The sequence below is a fragment of the Lynx canadensis genome, chromosome C2 (assembly GCF_007474595.2).
Source record: "Lynx canadensis isolate LIC74 chromosome C2, mLynCan4.pri.v2, whole genome shotgun sequence".
In the NCBI taxonomy this organism is placed as follows: Eukaryota; Metazoa; Chordata; class Mammalia; order Carnivora; family Felidae; genus Lynx; species Lynx canadensis.
In genome coordinates, this window is record NC_044311.2 from 143751444 (window position 1) to 143769999 (window position 18556).

At 39.2% G+C, this 18556-nt stretch overlaps 1 protein-coding gene across 2 annotated transcripts in view; it reads right to left on the reverse strand.

Annotated features, from left to right (window-relative positions):
* Positions 1 to 18556, reverse strand: part of GRIK1 (glutamate ionotropic receptor kainate type subunit 1) — a 370466-nt gene that overhangs the window by 81193 nt on the left and 270717 nt on the right. For both annotated transcript variants that reach the window (XM_030330322.1, XM_030330323.2), the window contains exon 7: positions 14437 to 14580. In XM_030330322.1, the coding sequence (XP_030186182.1) occupies positions 14437 to 14580 (144 nt within the window). The remainder of the gene's footprint in view (positions 1 to 14436; positions 14581 to 18556) is intronic.

Sequence of the window (18556 nt, forward strand, 5' to 3'; positions counted from 1 at the left end):
GGTGATTTTGCTGCACACTTTGAGAATTTGCTGCACATTTTGAGAATATCTGGCCTACAGAATTCTTCCTAATCATTAGCACCCTATAAAAGTCCTTTATAGGAGTGCCTGGGTGGCTCAGTCGGTTAAGCGTCCGACTTCAGCTCAGGTCATGATCTCGCGGTCCATGAGCCCCGCGTCGGGCTCTGTGCTGACAGCTCAGAGCCTCGAGCCTGTTTCAGATTCTGTGTCTTCCTCTCTCTCTGACCCTCCCCCATTCATGCTCTGTCTCTCTCTGTCTCAAAAATAAATAAACGTTAAAAAAAAAAAAAAAGTCCTTTAGGAACTGGCCTCTGCTCATCACCAGCCATTTTGTCTCCTACCATAATTCATTCTCAGCCATCAACTAGTCTCCAAATAATGGAATGTCTTTCCCCACCATGCTGCTTCCCACACTCCAACTCACTTTTTAAAGTATAGACCGCCCCTCCTTTTCTCTCAGAAGGCTTTTAAAGCACCTCAGATGAAGAACACTATTGCCCTTGGGTCCCCCTCTGTACCTTAAAGATACCTCTAGAATACAACTCAGCACAGGGGAAGGCACATATTTGCCTTAATGTCTATCTTCATATTTGAATCTATTTTCTTTGAAGTCAGGGACTATGTCTCCCCTGCGTGATTCAGCACAGGTATATCTCACCCAATAATTGCAGAACAACTGTTTTAGAGTAACCTTGGTAAATGGTATGTATGAGGACTTGTTAATTAAATGGTTCTAGTCTTGAAGAATTTTCAAATATAGGGGGTGTGGCTGACACCATTTTTTTCCTTGTTAAGAGAAATTCTGACTCGTCATCCAAACTCTCACCTGATGGCCTTGCTTTCTATCTTACTGAGAAAGCAGAAGCAACAAGTTCCCACCACCACATCCACCCAATTCATTACCAGCATGTCTGCCTATGTTCTCCTGCTAGTAGGATGAACTATCCGTGCTCATGCCCAATGGATGCCCCAGACTCTCTGATCTACACAAGGACATTGCTTCTGTCATTTCCCTTTCTCATGTTATTGATTTGTCACTCTCTGACTGATCATTCCAATCAGCATATGGATGTGCTACAAAATACCTCACTCTGGAAAATACTCTCTCCATCCCATGCCAGATATACTGGACATTTTCACAAATGCTATTTTTTTTTTCATTCTTCCTCTTGTGTGAATTAGGAACTATTAGCCTCATTTAATGACATGAGGGTGTGAGGTACACAGAGCTGGTAAGGAACAAGGCAAGAATTCCTATCCATATTTTCTGATTCTGAAGAAACACTTGGCACAGAAGAGGACCAACTGCCTACTCCTTAATCTCAGTTTTCCCAACTGAAATAGGAGGGAATTGGGAAATTTGCCATATTTGCATTAAATTTTAACATGCCTTCTACGATGCCATTTCAGGAGTAAAAAGTCATTCTGCCAGATAGGTGAAGCTGTTAAAGACTGAACTTCAGAAAAGTTATGTGTTACTATATTTACAATCTAGAAGTTTCAATTCTTTAGTATATTGTCAGTGCAGATGAGAGGAATTGGAACTAGGGTGGACATAGACACATTTTACATCACTGGCCAAAGTAAGTCAGATGCAATAATAACCCTGATCACTTCATTTGTCAGGGCAGAGAGAACTCTGGGCCACTGGCATCTGTGATTTTCAGGTTGTCATGGGGTAGGAAGCAGAGCTATACAACAGAGGACTCTGAGGAATCTTGCTGAATGTTTTGAATTCCACAAAATTATTAGATATATTTGTTAAATAAATAAAAGCATATACATAAAGAAGTATAGTCCAGTGTTTTGGGACATGTGATACCACTAGGTAGAGATTAAAGCTTTATCTAGCCATCTTAAAATTCTGGAATCTTAGAGATGCAGTTGAGTACAGAGATAGAAACATTGAGCTTAGCAGTGCAAGAGTGTAGCTTGTGTTCTATCTCATAACCTTGGGCCAGTTATCCAACCTTGCAAAGCCTTGGTTTTCTTATGTAAAATGGAGGTAAGACCCCGAGGGGTGTTGTGAAGGTCAAGTGGAAAAGTAGTTGATCAACCTTCCTTCCGCTTTTTAGAGCACTTTCTATAAGGACACAGACTCATGGAATTTTGAGGTCATCGAGACAGAGTTGATGTGACTTGCCCAGTCTCATAGCTCATAAGTAATAGGACCAAGATGACACTGGTCTTTTTCTTGAATTCAAGACTCAAGTGTAGATGGGTGTGTGTGCACACATACATGTATTAAAAGCATATCACCTTAACACACTATGAGAAATAGTTAATGGAAAGTTGTTATATATATGTACTCATATGTAATATTATGCTTTCCTTCTTTATATGGATTGGTTTGCCCCCAAGTCATGGAAAGTAATTTACTTGCTGAGCCAAACACACAAATCTAACAAAGGAAAATAGTACTCCTGACTTTTGATTATCTGTGTTAAAAAAAAAAATCTGAATTTATATTTTATTGGCAGAACCTTCTAGCTTTAAACTATGGTTGCGTTAGACTGATTGCTGAGTAATAGGTATCAATACTCAGCAGGCCTGAACACAACTGGAAACTGTCACCTCTCCTTTTATTTGTATTTCAAATAGAATTTTTATTAGTAGGGCAATGTTTGGCAATTCTTTCTGTAGTTTTGTTAATTGATTCATACACTCTGGTCATAATTTTATTGATTGATATCAGTATTTAGCACCATCAATTTTTTTATGCATTGATGAGCACACTATTTCTAGTCTGGTAATCCTGAAGAATAATCAGATATGCTAAATGAATCACCAAGCACATTTCCAATATGAACCTTTGGCAAAGAGTCTCCCTTTTTGCCCTGAGCACCCGAAGATTGGGTTCCATTAGCAATGTAGTATGTAAAAAATAAATGCCATATATTGAAATGGCTATTGAGTCACATTACAGAAGTTTTACAACTAGAAGAGGGGTTGTTCCAAAACTTACTGCTCAAATTGAAAGGGGGAAAAATCAGAGTGATGGGAGGCAAATATTTTAAGAGGGAAAAACATGCTCTGTGTTCTTATAGGGGGATCCTTGTTAACTCTCTGGAATACCTCCTTATCAGGTCTTGTGTTATGGTAACAATGTTAACTATTATCTTAACTATTTATATTATATCAACTATGTATTTATTATGCATTTATACATAGTAATTGTATATTGTATTAATTACGTTAGCTACCTTCTTCAATCGATTGTTAATTCCTTGATGGCAGGAAACGTTTTACTTCTCTTTGAATTTACCACTTGTATTTGATAGGCATCCAAAATATTTGTGATTGAACGGTTGATGTAAGGATCAATCCCAAAAGTTGCACACTTTTAAGTATTGGGGGAAAGGTAGAGGGGAAGTGGCAAGACCTGGGAATTAGGATCTTCTTCCTACTGGCCATGATAGCTAGGAAAGTCTATAGGATTTTAATGAGGAGAAACGAGTATCTGTGCCCCACCCCATCCTCCTGTCCCCTTCCCTCTTCTCCTCAGAAGATGTGGATAGACATACTGCACAAAGTGCCTATCAAAGAAGTGACATTTGACCTCCTTAAGGCTAGGGTACCTATGGTGACTGGATTGGAAGGCAGACAGATTTAGTTTATTTACACCCCCCAAATCAGAGCTTGCACCTCAATCCACTCTAAGAGATTTTTCTTTGAATTTTGAAGGCTTTTCAGATTTAGAAGTTCCTTATTGGTCTGTGAATGTGTAGGAAAGGAATTATTCCTTTAAGTATTTGATTCCTTAGTTACGGTCGTTCATTCATTTAGCAAACTTTCATTTTGCTAACGTTTTCTCATGGAATTACTAACAGTAAGATCAAGAGAAAAAGGTAAGTTGGTGGGAGGGGCATGGATAGTGTTGAGACAAGAGAACAGAGAAAGAATTGTATGGATTTCAAAAATTCATCTACATGTCTCCTGAATAGAAGAGTTAATGAGGACAATTCATTGTGGTGTTATTTCACTTGTTTTTAATTAAAGGAGGCTTACTCTGTATTTATTGTATAAATGCAGCCCCGATGGGCTAACTGTACAATTACTATCTTACTCAGGTCCCCAGAATACGATACAATGACAAGCTTCTGAAATTCATCCCCCTTTTAAGCAATGTGAGCTTCACCTAGTCACCCACAATTGTAAGCCAGTTCTCAGAAAAGCTATTTAAAAACAAATCTGAAGTATACATAATGATGGTGAAGAAAATAAACATTAAGCAAAAGAAGAAATGATAAACATAACCTTTAGACCACATAACTTCCTTGGATGTCAGCTATTTCAGGAACTGAAATGATGCATTTATCATATTCTCATCTGTTCAATATATAATTATTTTAACTATTATGTGTGTTGTTTATAACCCATTATCTTGCAATAACAGCTTGCATGGATCACTGCATAATTTAAAAATATAATGGCTTTTCTTGCCAATATTTGATTTCCAACTCTAAATCTGCTGACTTTAACTATATCTGTTCCATGCACTTTGGGGAAACGAGTTTTTATTTCCTAAAGATTTATCTTAGAATATGCACCTGGAGTTTCTTTTTTCATAAACTGCTTTCCTTTGGCACTGGTTCATGTGGTGGCTCATTTTCTGACATAGAATAAATTGGCTCTGTACTCGCAAATCAACTAAACGGGCAGGAACACAAATCTGAGACCCAGTGGGTGTAAAGTGGGTGGGAATAGGGCACTTGTTTAACTGTCTAGATAATGTGATCAAGAAAACCTGGAAATCAAGTCATTTGGTCTTGATTTACTCAAATTACCCTGGTCACATGAATTTTATCATTGTCTTTGTTGGGTAGATACTTATTATTATAGTTAACCAATATGTTCTGTGACTATCAAGATAAAAACATGGATCCCACATACGTTGATTTCGTATTGTTCCCTAGTTAACCTGGTTGGGTGAGATACTAAGGAAACATTTTATATACATATTATACATTTTACATACATATATATATATATATATATATATATATATATATATATTTAGTCACTAAGATTTATTGAGCACTTGAAATGTGGGTAGTCCAAACTGAGTGCTGTAAGTTTAAAATAGAGACTGGATTTAAAAGACTTAATAGTAATAATAATATAAATTAATAATTTTATATTGAGTACATGTTGAAGTGATAATATTTTGGATATACCACATTAAATTAAATACCTTATTAAAGCTAATCTCAGCTGTTTGCTTTTAATTTTTTAATTAGCTACTAGAAAATCTAACATCTATGTGACTCACATTATATTTCTACTGGACAGTGCTGCTTTAGAGCAAATTGTGCATTTGTTCATAAAAGACTATTAGGTGTTCATCATAGCATTGTTTCTATGTGCCAAGAATAAAAGAAAAAAGAGGTATTCAAAATATCCATTCATAAAGGAATGGATAAGTACACTAAAGTACAGGTGACCCTTGAACAATGCATCTAACTTTTGACTCCCCCAAAACTTAACTATTAATAGCCTAGTGTTGACCTGAAGCCTTACCAGTAACATAAACAGAGTAACACAGATTTTGTATATGTTTATGTAGTATATTCTTATATAAAGGAAGCAAAAGAAGGGAAAATGTTTTTAAGAAAATCATAAGGAGGAGAAAATATATTCACAGTACTGTATTCATATTTTAAAAAATCCATATATAAATGGACCCTCACAGATCAAATCCATGCTGTTCAAAGGTCAACTGTACATTCAGTAAATGATCTGTTCCTCTACTTGGATTCTTTAGTCTCTTAATATTTGCACGTCGTATTACCTCTTTTCTTTCAAGGCTTTATTCAAGTTTCACATGAACTCTGAGATGCTTTCTAACTACCCTATGTCATATAGCAATACCCATTTTTTTTCCTTCAAAGACCCCTACACACTGTACCCACTACTGAATCTCGCTTTTCTGATACTCCTTGTCATTTTAAGTACTATATTTCCTTTTATATATGTCTGATTTCCCCACTATTGCATTCTTGGTGCTAGAATAATGTCTGCCACATGCTAGGTATTCAGTAGATATTTGTTGAATGAATGAATGATAGAATAGTAAATTTCAATGAAAAGGAATAAACTGGAAAAGTAATAAATATGAATCAAATTAGATATATTTCAACACAACATTGATTAGAAAAGGAAATTGCTGAATGAGATATATAGACACACACCCACGAAACACATACACACACACACACACCACCACACATATGACATTCACTTAAGTAAGTTAAACACACCCATGTGCATGTGAGCACATACACATGTACACATACATACAAACTGTGGTATAGAAAGCAAATTCTTCAGTCCCTGTGATGCAGAACGAGGACATTAGAGGCCGAATGGGAGAAGCCAGGTAATTGACATGAGTCTCTGAAAGCTATCTTACAAATACCAATGTTATTTAGAATCACATAAACTAAGGAGAATTTGGCAAAACCTTCCATTCTATTCGAACACCCCTTTCTTCATTTCCAACAGGTGATTATTCATCTGGACACTGCCAATTTCAAAGATAGGTATCTTAGCACCTTAGTTCTATATAAGTATATATAATTGATAAAAACTGTAAACTATGAACATCTGGGAACTGATCTCATTTCTCTGTCTAGAGTTGTACAGGGATTGAGGGACAGACCTGAAAAATCCACTCTTTCTTTATCTCTAAATGTCTTAAATGTGAAGGGGTATTGGGGTAAATGGTTTTTATTTACACAGTGCAAAACTAGGTGGTGGTGCTGAAGAATAGGTTGGGTGGCAGGAGCTTTTCAATAGGTGTAGAATGACAACTATATATGCAACCTTTTCCAAAGTCTAGAGATTTGAGTGAGTTGACTGCCAGATCCGATGTCATCTAATTAATCCAAGGGACAGCTTTTCCTGGCAATCAAAGTCAAATGGCATGCAATATCGGGGAGTGTTACTCAGTGGAAACACAGCAGGATTAAACATGTCAGAGCTTTGCTTCTCCAGGGGTTTTGATTTTTTTTAATTCTGTAATTTTTCACCTGGATCCCATGTAAAAAAACAAACACTCAATACTGACCTATTAAGTAGAAGTCTGAATAAATATCAAGACAAATATAGGTGACTCAGTGGAGAATTTTATCTTCTACTGTTGGATTTTTAAGAGCTTAAATTTAATTATCTCATTTATATATTCAAATTAATAATCTTCATTTAGTCAAAATAGAACAAATAAATTACAACTTCATAGCAAAACAGGGGCAGAAAGCTGCCCATATTTTCAGTGATATACCATTTAGGTTGGCATTTGGAAATAATTTTCACTCCTGTATAGTAAATTTATTTTGGACCAGATCAATGGGGGACTATTTATATAGTTTAAAATTAAGTATTAGCTCAGCAAAATTTATTAACAGTTTGGTGGATTTTAACTTCCTGAGTTCAATTCAATAAGCATCTTTTAAATGCCTGCCATGTGCAGGCACAGTGCTCTGAGGACACAAAGATAAATTGACTTTGCCCTCGTCCAAGGGAAAGATCTTACAGTGTCTGAATGAAGCACGTTAAGCTCTCACATAGAGATGTAAAGCAGCTATGGAGTCAAGTTGAGGACGATCCCTAAATAGAGGTTCGGGAGAGGCTCACTAGAGAAAATGGGTTCTCAATAAGAGTTAGTCCAAATAAACAATGGGAGGCAGTGCTTTCTAGGCTGAAAGGCATATGACAAAAGGGGTGTTATAAGGCAGGTTTTAGTCAGGAAAAGAGAGGTTCATCTGTCTCACTGTGTGAGAAAAGCATGGTAAATGCAGGAAACTAGAATCAAGTTTATGTTTGTAGAGGGTAGAATACCTACTACACATTATGTCACTCTATACATGACAACACTTATAAAAGCATTGAGTATCAAGAAATGAGGCTCAGTGAGAGGTCATTTTAATAAACCAGGTGAAAAATGATGAGGGCAGAGGGCAAGGAATGTTGCTAAACATTCAGGATAGAAAGTTAACAGGACTTAATTAGATAAGTGTGGTGAGGTGGATGGAGAAGTTTAGACAACCTGCAGAGTTCTGGTTTGAGTGACAAGCTCTATTTTACTGTAATGTTTCAACCCAGTTACCATTGTGATAGCTATCAGGATGCCAGAGTGTGTAGATAAGCACCACCAAGTTCCCTATGCATATATACAGAGGAAATGTCCCTCAGAGATTGTCCTAGAAGTTTTGGACCTGACCATGAGGTCAAGGATTTATAAAAGGGGTCACATGCATGAAAGAGGCAGTTGCTGGAGAGATTTATCCAGAAAGAGCTGCTGTTTCTCTGTGAGTTGTGCTCTTCTGCCTTCAGGATGCCCTTTTTGAATCCTGGTAAGTAGGATTTCAAGGGGTCATTCAGGGAAATCTGAAACAAGTTGGCTGCCATTGGAGAAGCAGAAGACCAATGGCTGACTCAAACATGAGGAAGTCAAGGTAGACTATGGACAGTGGTGTGGCCCCTAGGTGACAAAAGAGGACTACAGAATATCTGACGAATTGAGGTGGTCAGGAAATACTGCATCATGATCAGAGGTACTCCCAGGATACCCAAGGAAGGGTGATTGGGTGTTTCCTGGGTGCTAGATTTGAATCCAGAGTGCCTTGGTGGGAGTATAGTCAATAAGACTGTTGAGAGGGGTGAAGAGGTTTCAACAGAAAAAAGCAAGAGGTGTACCACTGTGTATCACACGGCTGAAGAAGCATGATATGCTTCCATCTGAAAAAGACCCATTATTTGGGTCAAAGAAACATCAGGAAAGACTGCCCACCTGGAAATCATAAACAGTCGAAGAAAATCCTTCAAGGAAAAGAGTTAGGCTTAAAAATTCCCCAGGCGCACCTGGGGGGGACATGAGCTTAGACTATTGGCTGGAACCAGAGAGTACAGAACAGTCCTGTCAAGCAAAAGTGTTCTCACTCTTTTTGAGCCTGGTAGGACGTGCAACAGCTAAGGGTATGGCAAGGAAGTAAGTGAGGAAAGGAGAAAGAGGAGAAACCAACCACAAGTCTCCTCTCCCCTAGTCTCCCAGAAGACTTGAGCTCAAAGGGAGGAGAGATTTGATGTTAAATCACATTGGACTTCTGAGTAATATTAGAATAGAAATTCGAATTCGAGTTCCTAAGTTGAAGATCAACTTAAAGGGACCCTCGGACTGTCACTGCCTTAAGTAAACACAAAAATCATGGAAAATCCTATTTTCACTGAATAATTGTAAGTGGATGATAGGAGCAACACTAAATTGGTTTTGCTGTCCCACTAGTTGTGTTTGTTTGACATCCCAGTTAACATTGTCATTTATTGACATTGGGCTTTTGTAGCAATAATAGCTTTAATAGATAACATGACAGATTCTATTTGGGAATTTGTTGATGTGGGGGTGTCAGTAGGATATGCAGATGGATGTTTTCCAATAGAGAAGTAGCTACATGAATTTAGACCGAAGGGAGAAGTCAGGGTTGTATGCAAGAAATACTTAGATATCTCCTTGTGCAATTTTTTTTCCCTTTTAGCTCTCTATGAGTGTGGACCACTTCCAAACCAAGATATCTATAATTCTTCAATAATCTTTGTGGGTTTATCTGCTTTAATCAAACTTACACAAGGATACCGAGATAAACTGTTTGAAATATCACATTTTTGTGCCTCAAGAACAGTGACTTTTCATCAATTATCAATCAGATTGGATTTTCTCAGCTCAGCAGGCAATTTTAATCATCGTCTTTCCAATATTTACTTAACCTCATTTCTCATCACTTTTACATGGGACCGCTCCTTCTGACCCCAACAGAAGGTCAACTCTTTATGCTTCATTTATACTTTTGCTGTTCACCATTCAACCAAATTCTATTTTCAGTACCCAATTCAGGTACTCTTAACATGGGTTTCAGGCCAACTAGGGTAGTTGTAAGGCCTCTGAGACTGCAGATGAATATTTCTGCCTTTTGTGGGAACAATGCAGCCATGGTTTAAGTCAGTTTTCATATAGGGTCTGTAACCCAGAAAATAGTTAAGTACCACTGACATAACCTAAAATATATAATTCACTTCACTGTGCCCATATTTCAATGCCCCTCCCAGCACCTGCAATTACAGACCCTCTTCTTCCAAGATGCCTCAGTGTGCTTGCTTCTGCTGCACCTGCTCCCACTGATTTCCCCACGGCCAGCTGGAACTTACTCTGGGTCCAGAGTAACTTCTGACCGCAGACAGGAAGTCCTTTGGCTTCCTCAGCCCCCACATTCAGCTACCATTTCTATGACTGACCTGAGATGTGGTTTGCTAGAGTTTTTTGGTAGCTCAACCTGGTTGATGATTACCTAATGTTTTGGGTCCCTCTTGAACAATCATATACATGCTCTACCATCGAAAGTTTCCCTCATTCCCTGGCATCATTGCAGTTGGCTCCCTGTGCCATGTCTCTTTCCATGGGACTCCTGATTTTCCACTGCTAGGTCCTGTCTTCCGTTTTGCAAATGCTGCTACTTCATCTTGGACTCCAATAATAATAATATTGACACCAATAAGAACAATATTGGTTACATGTAAGCATGTTACATTACATGTAAGCATTACATGTAAGCATTCAGTGCTTACATAAGCCAGGCAATATATTTAATGTTTTATGTGCAATGCCTCATTTCTTCCTGACAACTGCCTTACCTGATAGACATTTTTAAGGGAACCTTCCATTTATGGTAACTACCCTTTATTGAGCAACCATTACATGCCACACATTTTGCTAGGCTGTACATATATGTAATCCCCACAAACACATAGAATTTTTATCTGCATTTTATAGAAGAGGAACCGAGAATAAAGAGTCTCAATGACTAAGTTCACATAGACAGCAAATTGCAATTAAATCTCAGGGTCTGTGTCCCCAGTACCAGAGTTAAATAGGCTGGCCTATTCCTCAGACCCCTGTCTCACTTCTTCACCAGAACCTATGGTCCTGGTAGACAAGTCTAGATGACCCTGTTTTTTGCCTCAATGAATTGTTTCTGGATATGATATTCATATCTTGTGTCTGTCCTACAGTACCTGCTTATAGGTCTTGTGCATCCAGTTCCTTTGCCTGTTCATTCATTCATTTATTAGCTCACTCACTTGTCTGGCATCTACTTATTGGGTGTTCATTCTATGCCCCGTCTTATGCAAGAACTAGGGAAACAAGACTGGAAAAGCACAGCTTGGAGATAGACATGTAAATAAATATGATGGTCTAACGACTGTGATGGAGCCAAAGAGCCAAAATTTATGAGTCAAGGTCAGCATAGAGAAGCTAGTGCTTGAGTTGAGACATAAAGGGTGCCCCAGAGGAGACCTTTCAACCAGAGGCAAGAGAATTTGGTGGGAGCATATTGCCAAGTTCAGGGAGCCCCAGTAGGTTCAGCAGGTGCTGGGATTGGGGCAGGAGATGAGAGGGATGGCATAGGAGATCAGAAACCAGAGCACTGGAGACCCTGAAGATTCTGCCGATGAGTGTAGGTTTTATTCCAGACACACGAAAGCTTCAAAGGAAGTCTGTCATTTCTCCACTGTGTCGAATTTGTATAGTAGATAGTAAAATCCACATCTTCCAGTTTGTGGGGGAGACAGTTCCCTGTAGTGCCAAGTTAGTTTTACTTGTATGATGGAATCTCAGTACGTCTTGCTGGGTGGGGATTTATAATCTCCTAATATATTTGCTTAGCAAATGCCTAGAGAGGTGACACTGTGACACACTCTACCAGGTTTAAAATGTCGTTTAATTCTTCCTCTCTCGAGTCGGCCTGAAACACCGAAGGGTGGTTAGCCTGAATAACTTGTCTGCAAGGCTTACTGATTCTAAATGATGTGTGAAGTTATCAGGGATTAGTGCACACACAACCACCTCCCTGCTTGGAAACTTTACCTCCTGTGACAAATTTCATCTTCACCCCATAAATTCAACCTGCTGACTTGCTCCTTTACATGATTTCTGATTATAGTTTGGAAATCCTTTAAAAAGTGATAGTTACTAAACGAAAGGACCCAGGGAAGTTTTAGGACCACATGCCTTACTAAAACCCGATGCCTGCAAAATTTTGTTGAATTAGGTACTCTTTGAAAGAAACACCTGCATTCTATCACGTTTGCATGTTTTGGCCTGTCTCAGAATTCCTTCCATGCAGTCTTTCAACAGGCTGGGACACGGCTCCGGGTCGCTCCCTATCCCATCTCTGCAGGTACCTGTGTCCTGCCAAGGGCGGCATATGGCGTTGTGACTCAGGAGACAAAAAAGATGAGCACAATGGTGACAAAAGTTTTCAACCCATGATGCACCTCTCCCTTCAACCCCCAACTGTGGAGCCTGAGAATGGGGAATTTGCTCTTTGGAGTAAAAGATCATAAAATGCTTTCTTGCTTTCATTGTGGTCCCTCATCTTGGAGTTCATTATTTCTTTAAACATGCCTAACTGTAGTTTGGAAATTTTACTTTCTTATACAAGCAAAAAGATGCTTGGGGTGCTCTGAGTGTTTGATCCTGAGCTTTCATGAGGCCTCATGCCTTTCCTTGCACTGGTACGAGATGAAAGGAAACCAGCTGTTTTCTTGTTAAAGATCAAGGTGATCAGGATAGTGATTCAAGACCTAGCGATGATTGCTGCAGGGAGAGCAGAGGCTGGGTGATGTTATTCCGTTAGGCACAGTATGTCAGATTTCTGTGGCTGTCAGAAAGAGTATTTCATTTCATGCCTATTTGTGATTTCTTTGTTGTTGTTGTTGTTGTTGCTGGGTTTCAATTCCTGGCATCATACTCAGTAAACTGAATGAGGCTATTATTAGTAGTCTATCCGAATGGTAAGAGAAGAGCTAATATCTCAGATTCTTACTATGTTTCTGTGCTGTTCTTAACAACCTCACTTTTTATCCTCACAATAATGCTATGAGATAGAAGGTGTCATTCCTATTTTATGGAAGAGAATATTGAGACACAAGAGTTTAAGTAACTCTTAACTTCAGGTAGTTAATGAAGTTAAGTAACTCAACTTCATTGTGTGGGTTATACTGCTCACAAATGTTAGTAGAGCTGGGATTTAAACCCAAGCAACCACACCAGGATTAGGGTGAGGTAAGAGAGGTTCCCTAGGGCACAAAATTTAAGGCAGCACTCCCTTGAAGTCTCGTGTAGGTGCAGAGCTCACACCTGAGAGTGAGTGCCTCCTTGAATCACATTCCCAGGGAAGTTCTTTGCTGCTTGCCATACCCTAGACTCAGCCTTGCTTTGGAGGCTGAGTAGTGTTAAATCTCATGGCATACTGCCTCTCTGGTTCTCATCCTTCTGGATCAGAGTCATCTGTTAACAGGGAAGTAGATTGAACAGCCCAGGAGAGGGTTTGTAGAGACAAGCAGGGATGGAGCCCAAAGTAGGATTTCTCCCTTGCTCTTGGCTGGGCATTCTTGTCTTGTACTATGTGCCCTCCCATTCTTTTCTTTTCTGACTTTGTCTCACCTCAACCATCTCCAGTACAGAGGGCAATAAAGATGCTCTTCACTTGAGAGGTAAATTTCTGCATCCCATAGAGAAAACATTAGAGCAGCATCACAGAGGAGGGTGTGTACTCAGACCTTATTTCATCTTGTCAAGTCCAGACACACCCTGAGGTATATGTTGATGTCAAAGCTAATCCAAGGACACATATCTATGAGAGAAATCTCAGAATCTTAGAACAGGGTCTGCTGAGGAGAAGTCAAATTGCACCAGAGAAAAGGAAAGTGTGTGTGTGGTGGTGGGGGGGGGGGTAGTCCAGGATTTCAGGGCAATCATGAAGAACTCAGAGAAGTCCTTGAAAATCTTTTAGTGCACTTGGTCAGTTTTGAATAGGACTGGACTTTTCTGGCGTGCTGACAAATGGCAAAATAATTGCTATTTCATTAGGACAAACAGATCCCTCTGTTCAGTCATGCACAACTTGATATTTAGGAAACCACTGGAATTATGGGATGAATTATGAATTTAGGAAACCACTGGAGTTATGGGATACCAGGTGGGAACTATCCCTGGTATCTCTCAGTGATGGGCAAACCCATTCTTTGACTCAATGCAGCCTGGAATAAGCACCTATGAGCTCCTAATCACATGGGTGGAGGAGAGCCAGCAGCAAATGAGATGAGCATAGCGGAGATGAAGGAGAGTGAGTATTACGGTCTGGTAGCTTCTTTGAACTTCTCAACATCATGCTAGAAAAGTTCTGGTAGTCCTTCTAGATAAACATTTACCAGTGAAATCCCAGCAGATTGGCTGATGATGGTTTCTCCTCCTTTATAGATATCATACCACCAAAGCCATGTGGGAAGACCACTCTAAAGCAACAAGTCAAACAGCACTCTGCGTAGGGAAGAACTGGGCTGTGAACGAGTAGCACTTGCCTCTTTAATTAGGTTCATAAATCTGGGTCCAAGGCGCCATGGCTTGTGTCGATGACACTGTAAGGAGCTGACGGTCAGCTGGGAAGCCCGGTGGGAGGCAATGGCCACCATGTACACGGCATCATACATCAGAGCCGCTTCAGTCTGTGAAGGAAAACACACATCACATCTTCAGTTCCACCTTTGTTTACCTTCCTTTACCTGCAAAATCATTCTGCCTGCTTCCTTTATCTCCTATTTGTCTGATCTCAACAACCATTCATTCTCCAGCTGAATAGTCTTCACTCTCCAGTAGCTATTTTTCTCTAGCATAATACCTCCTACTCCACAGTAAACTGGAGTCATAGCTCTGCTTTGTTTTGAATTCTTAAAAAAAAAAAAACAAAAATACAAAAAATAAAAAGCCCACCTCACCGATGTCAGTCACATAAGTCTTGATTCAGGGAACAAATATTTGGAGCATCTTCCGTGTTAAGCATGGTGTTAAGATCAACTACATTGAGTTAGAAGTTACTAAGCCTCAACATTTTAATATGAGATTTTGTTTTTTAGGACTTATACCCATTTATATGTTTATTTGCTTGTTTCTATTTGGTAGAAAGAAACAGATTCAAGCAAAACTAATAGGTAATTTCCAAATAGAGATACTTGTGCTCTTTGCTTCTATGTACTAGAGCCAAGAAGGTTTGAGATATGGAATAAAATCAAACAGCAGGTTGTAAGAGACCTTCTGAAAAACAGACCTGTGTAACTAGCTCAGAATACACCTTCTTTTATCAGCATTTGCTTTTTTTGATAGAAAGTGTAAGTAGTTATTGCTTTTGGGGGTTGGGCATCTCATTCTTCCCTTCCTCATGATATTTCTCTCACTTGCAAAATTTCACACAAAACTGCTAGAATTTTTATAAAAATATTGTCATGTTTTCTTAAGGATAAAATCATATAATACCTTCACATTTTAGTGGAGGGTTTTCATCACAAATTTATTTGAAATTCTCAACAAGCTCCCGAAATCAACAGAACAGATAGATAAAACTACTGATGTAGGAAAACTGACCTTTAGACAGGATATTGACTTGTGTAGAAACATACATATAGCCAACAATTGGTAGAGTTAAACCTAGAATTCAGGTCATAGATCAAAGATTATCATGTATTTTTTTTTTCAGAAATCTGTTGATTCAACATGTATTATGCACTTACTGAGCATGTCTTAATGGAGGTGGAAAGAGAGGGTAAGGGTTACTACATCTTGCACTTTATCCATCTATGAGGCCAGAGAGTATCCCCACTTTAAATCTGTTTCCTGTGCAATTGCTATCATGGCATTTTCCATATGTATTTATAGTGACATCTGTTTCTCAATAAGAATGTGGGTTTTGCGAATGCAGAAATGGTTCGACTTCATTCTCTCTCTCTCTCACCTCCCTATATATACATATATAAATTTAATTTAATATTTATATATAATATATATTTAATGCTTATTTATGTTGAGAGAGAGTGTGTGTGCACGTGTGCACACAGGTGGGGGGGGGCGCAGAGAGAGAGAGAATCCCAAGCAGGCTCCTCACTGTTATCACAGAGCCCAATGTCAGGCTTCATCTCACGAACGTTAGATCACAACCTGAGCCAAAATCACGAGTCTGATGCTTAACCTACTGAGCCACCCAGCACTCCTCGACTTTATTCTGTAGTGGCTAGCAGAGAGTTACTGGCATATAAAAGGTCCTTAATAAATGTTTGCAGAAGGAAGTCATGGTATCTCTTGCCTTAAAATGAGATACATTTTTGTGAGACCTGTATAACGCCAAGGCTTTAAGATGTCCTTCTAAGATAAATTGTTTCATCAAGCATCCATGTTCTTCACCATTCTCCTTTATCAATTTGGTGGAATTGAAGGAGAGTAATCTATTGGTAGAATGAGACCTTTTGAAACTCAATCAGTAACAATAGCTGACTTTTGTCAAGTTCTTATTATAAGTCAGGTGCTACCTTGACACGAAATCCTCACCATAACTGTTACTCTTTTGCGGTTAAAGAAGTAACCAGGTTAAACAGCATCCCCAACCTAGTGGAGGGAAAACCAAGATTCAAAACAAGGAGGTTGGTGCTCGGGTTTGTCTTCACAACCACAAAACCGAACTAACTGCTTCTAAAGCAAGTTTTTGTCTGATGATTTAATAAGTACAATAATAGCTCAATTATGGTGAATATTCACTGACAACTTACTACACACCAGGCACTATAAGCATTTTCCACATGCCGTGTCCTTAAATTGTTGAAACGATACCTTTGAAATAGGCAAAGTCCCCATTATACAGACAGGGAAATGGAGACTTGGAGAAGTAACTTCAGGAAATAACTTTGATAGCTCCCTAACTTATTAGGCAAGCGAGAATTTCACCTCAAGATGTAAACTTAGATTTCAGAGCTCATGCTCTGAAAAACCGCTTGACTGCTATGCTATGAGGACCTGGACCTTTTTAGCAGTGGGATATGCTTTTCATAAATTTGTATGTGTAATCACTAGTTGACAAATGGAATGATTTGGTACAGAAGTGTGAGGAGTAACGTTCCAATGATCTAACGTTTTCATAAGCTGGGCTTAGAAAGGATTCTGACTTTCTTTGTCAAGGCTGCCTCTGCACTGGGCTGGGAAATAACATGGTTCACAACCATGGGCCTGATCTGTGCTTTTCAAATTCGAAGAAGAAAACCATTTATTCTAAAACCATGCTTCCTCTTGAAGTGCAGTGTTTTCTCAGATGGAAGAGACATGTCCTCTACCTATTTTATAGCACTAATAAACTATCCCTGAATTTCCTTTCCTCTTTAGTTCTGTGCTGGAGGCCAGTGACAGAGCAGCAACCCTCAAGTCATTTTAAGTAAATTTAAAAAAAAAAATTGGCCTGTGTTTCAGAGTTTGTTTTTCCAAATGCGTTTCTGTGCACATTTTATTTATATCGGAAGCCTGAACGAAACCCCATTACTCAGTGCCCCTAAGAAAATCTTTTAACCGCAACATGGATCACGAAACAAGCATATGAAAAGCAGTCTCACACAGTGTTTTAGTTATCACAACAGCATGCAATGGGTTAACTTAACAGCATGGGTTAACTCAGCAGGTCTGGGGTGCTCACACTCTACGTATTCAAAGAAAAGACTGACCTTTGGTTACTGGGAAAAAAAACACCCCAAACCTTGGCTGATCATAGTGATTTTGTATCTTTGGGGTCTTGGGCATTGCTAAACAGTGTCAGCCAACAGTGTGATTTATGACGAATGTCTATTTTTGTTCATCTGGGGCCCCGGGCCGCGCTATTTCAGTTTGCCCTCAGGAACTGCTGAGTAACTAAGACTAAGACTAAGTAACTAAGGTCAGATATGGGGCTGCTCTGTGCCTACGTGACTGACTCCTGATAAAAAACCCTCACACCAAGGCTTGGGTGAGGTTCCCAGGTTAGTAACACTTCACACATGTCCCACATCATTGCTGTAGAGAATGAAATACTGTCGACACAACTTTCCTGGGAGGGGAACACTCGTAGTTTCTGCATAGTTTCTCCTGGACTGTGTGCCCTTTGTAACTTTTTCCTCTGATGGTTTTAATCTATATCCTTTTGCTGCAATAAACTGAAACTACAAGTCTAACAGGTCTGCTGATTTCTGTGAGTCCTTCTACCAAATCATCAAACCTGAATATGGTCCTGGGGACCCCAACACAATCCAGTGAGATGCTACACCTTAGGAATGAGGATTAGTGACAGGATGTGGCTTTACAGAGTCCTTGCATTTTGCTCTCTTCCTGGTATATAACAGTGTTGGGAAAAGCTGGACAAGATCGGGGTGCTGAAGGAAGACTTAGTCCTTGTGGAGCGAATGGGCAGAAAGTATGGATTTCCCATCTTCTCTGCAAATTTAGAAATATTCACTAACCTGGTATGGTTAGTGAATATCAAATATCTTCTCTTCTAAAAGAGAAGTTCTCCCAAATAACACCCTTTCCCTTCATTTCCTAAATTTACTCTCTTACTTGGGTCCTCTATTAAAGTATCTCACCCACAGCATACAGCTAGCAGAATTTGTCTCTTAGTACGAATTAGCTAGTTTCCCTTGT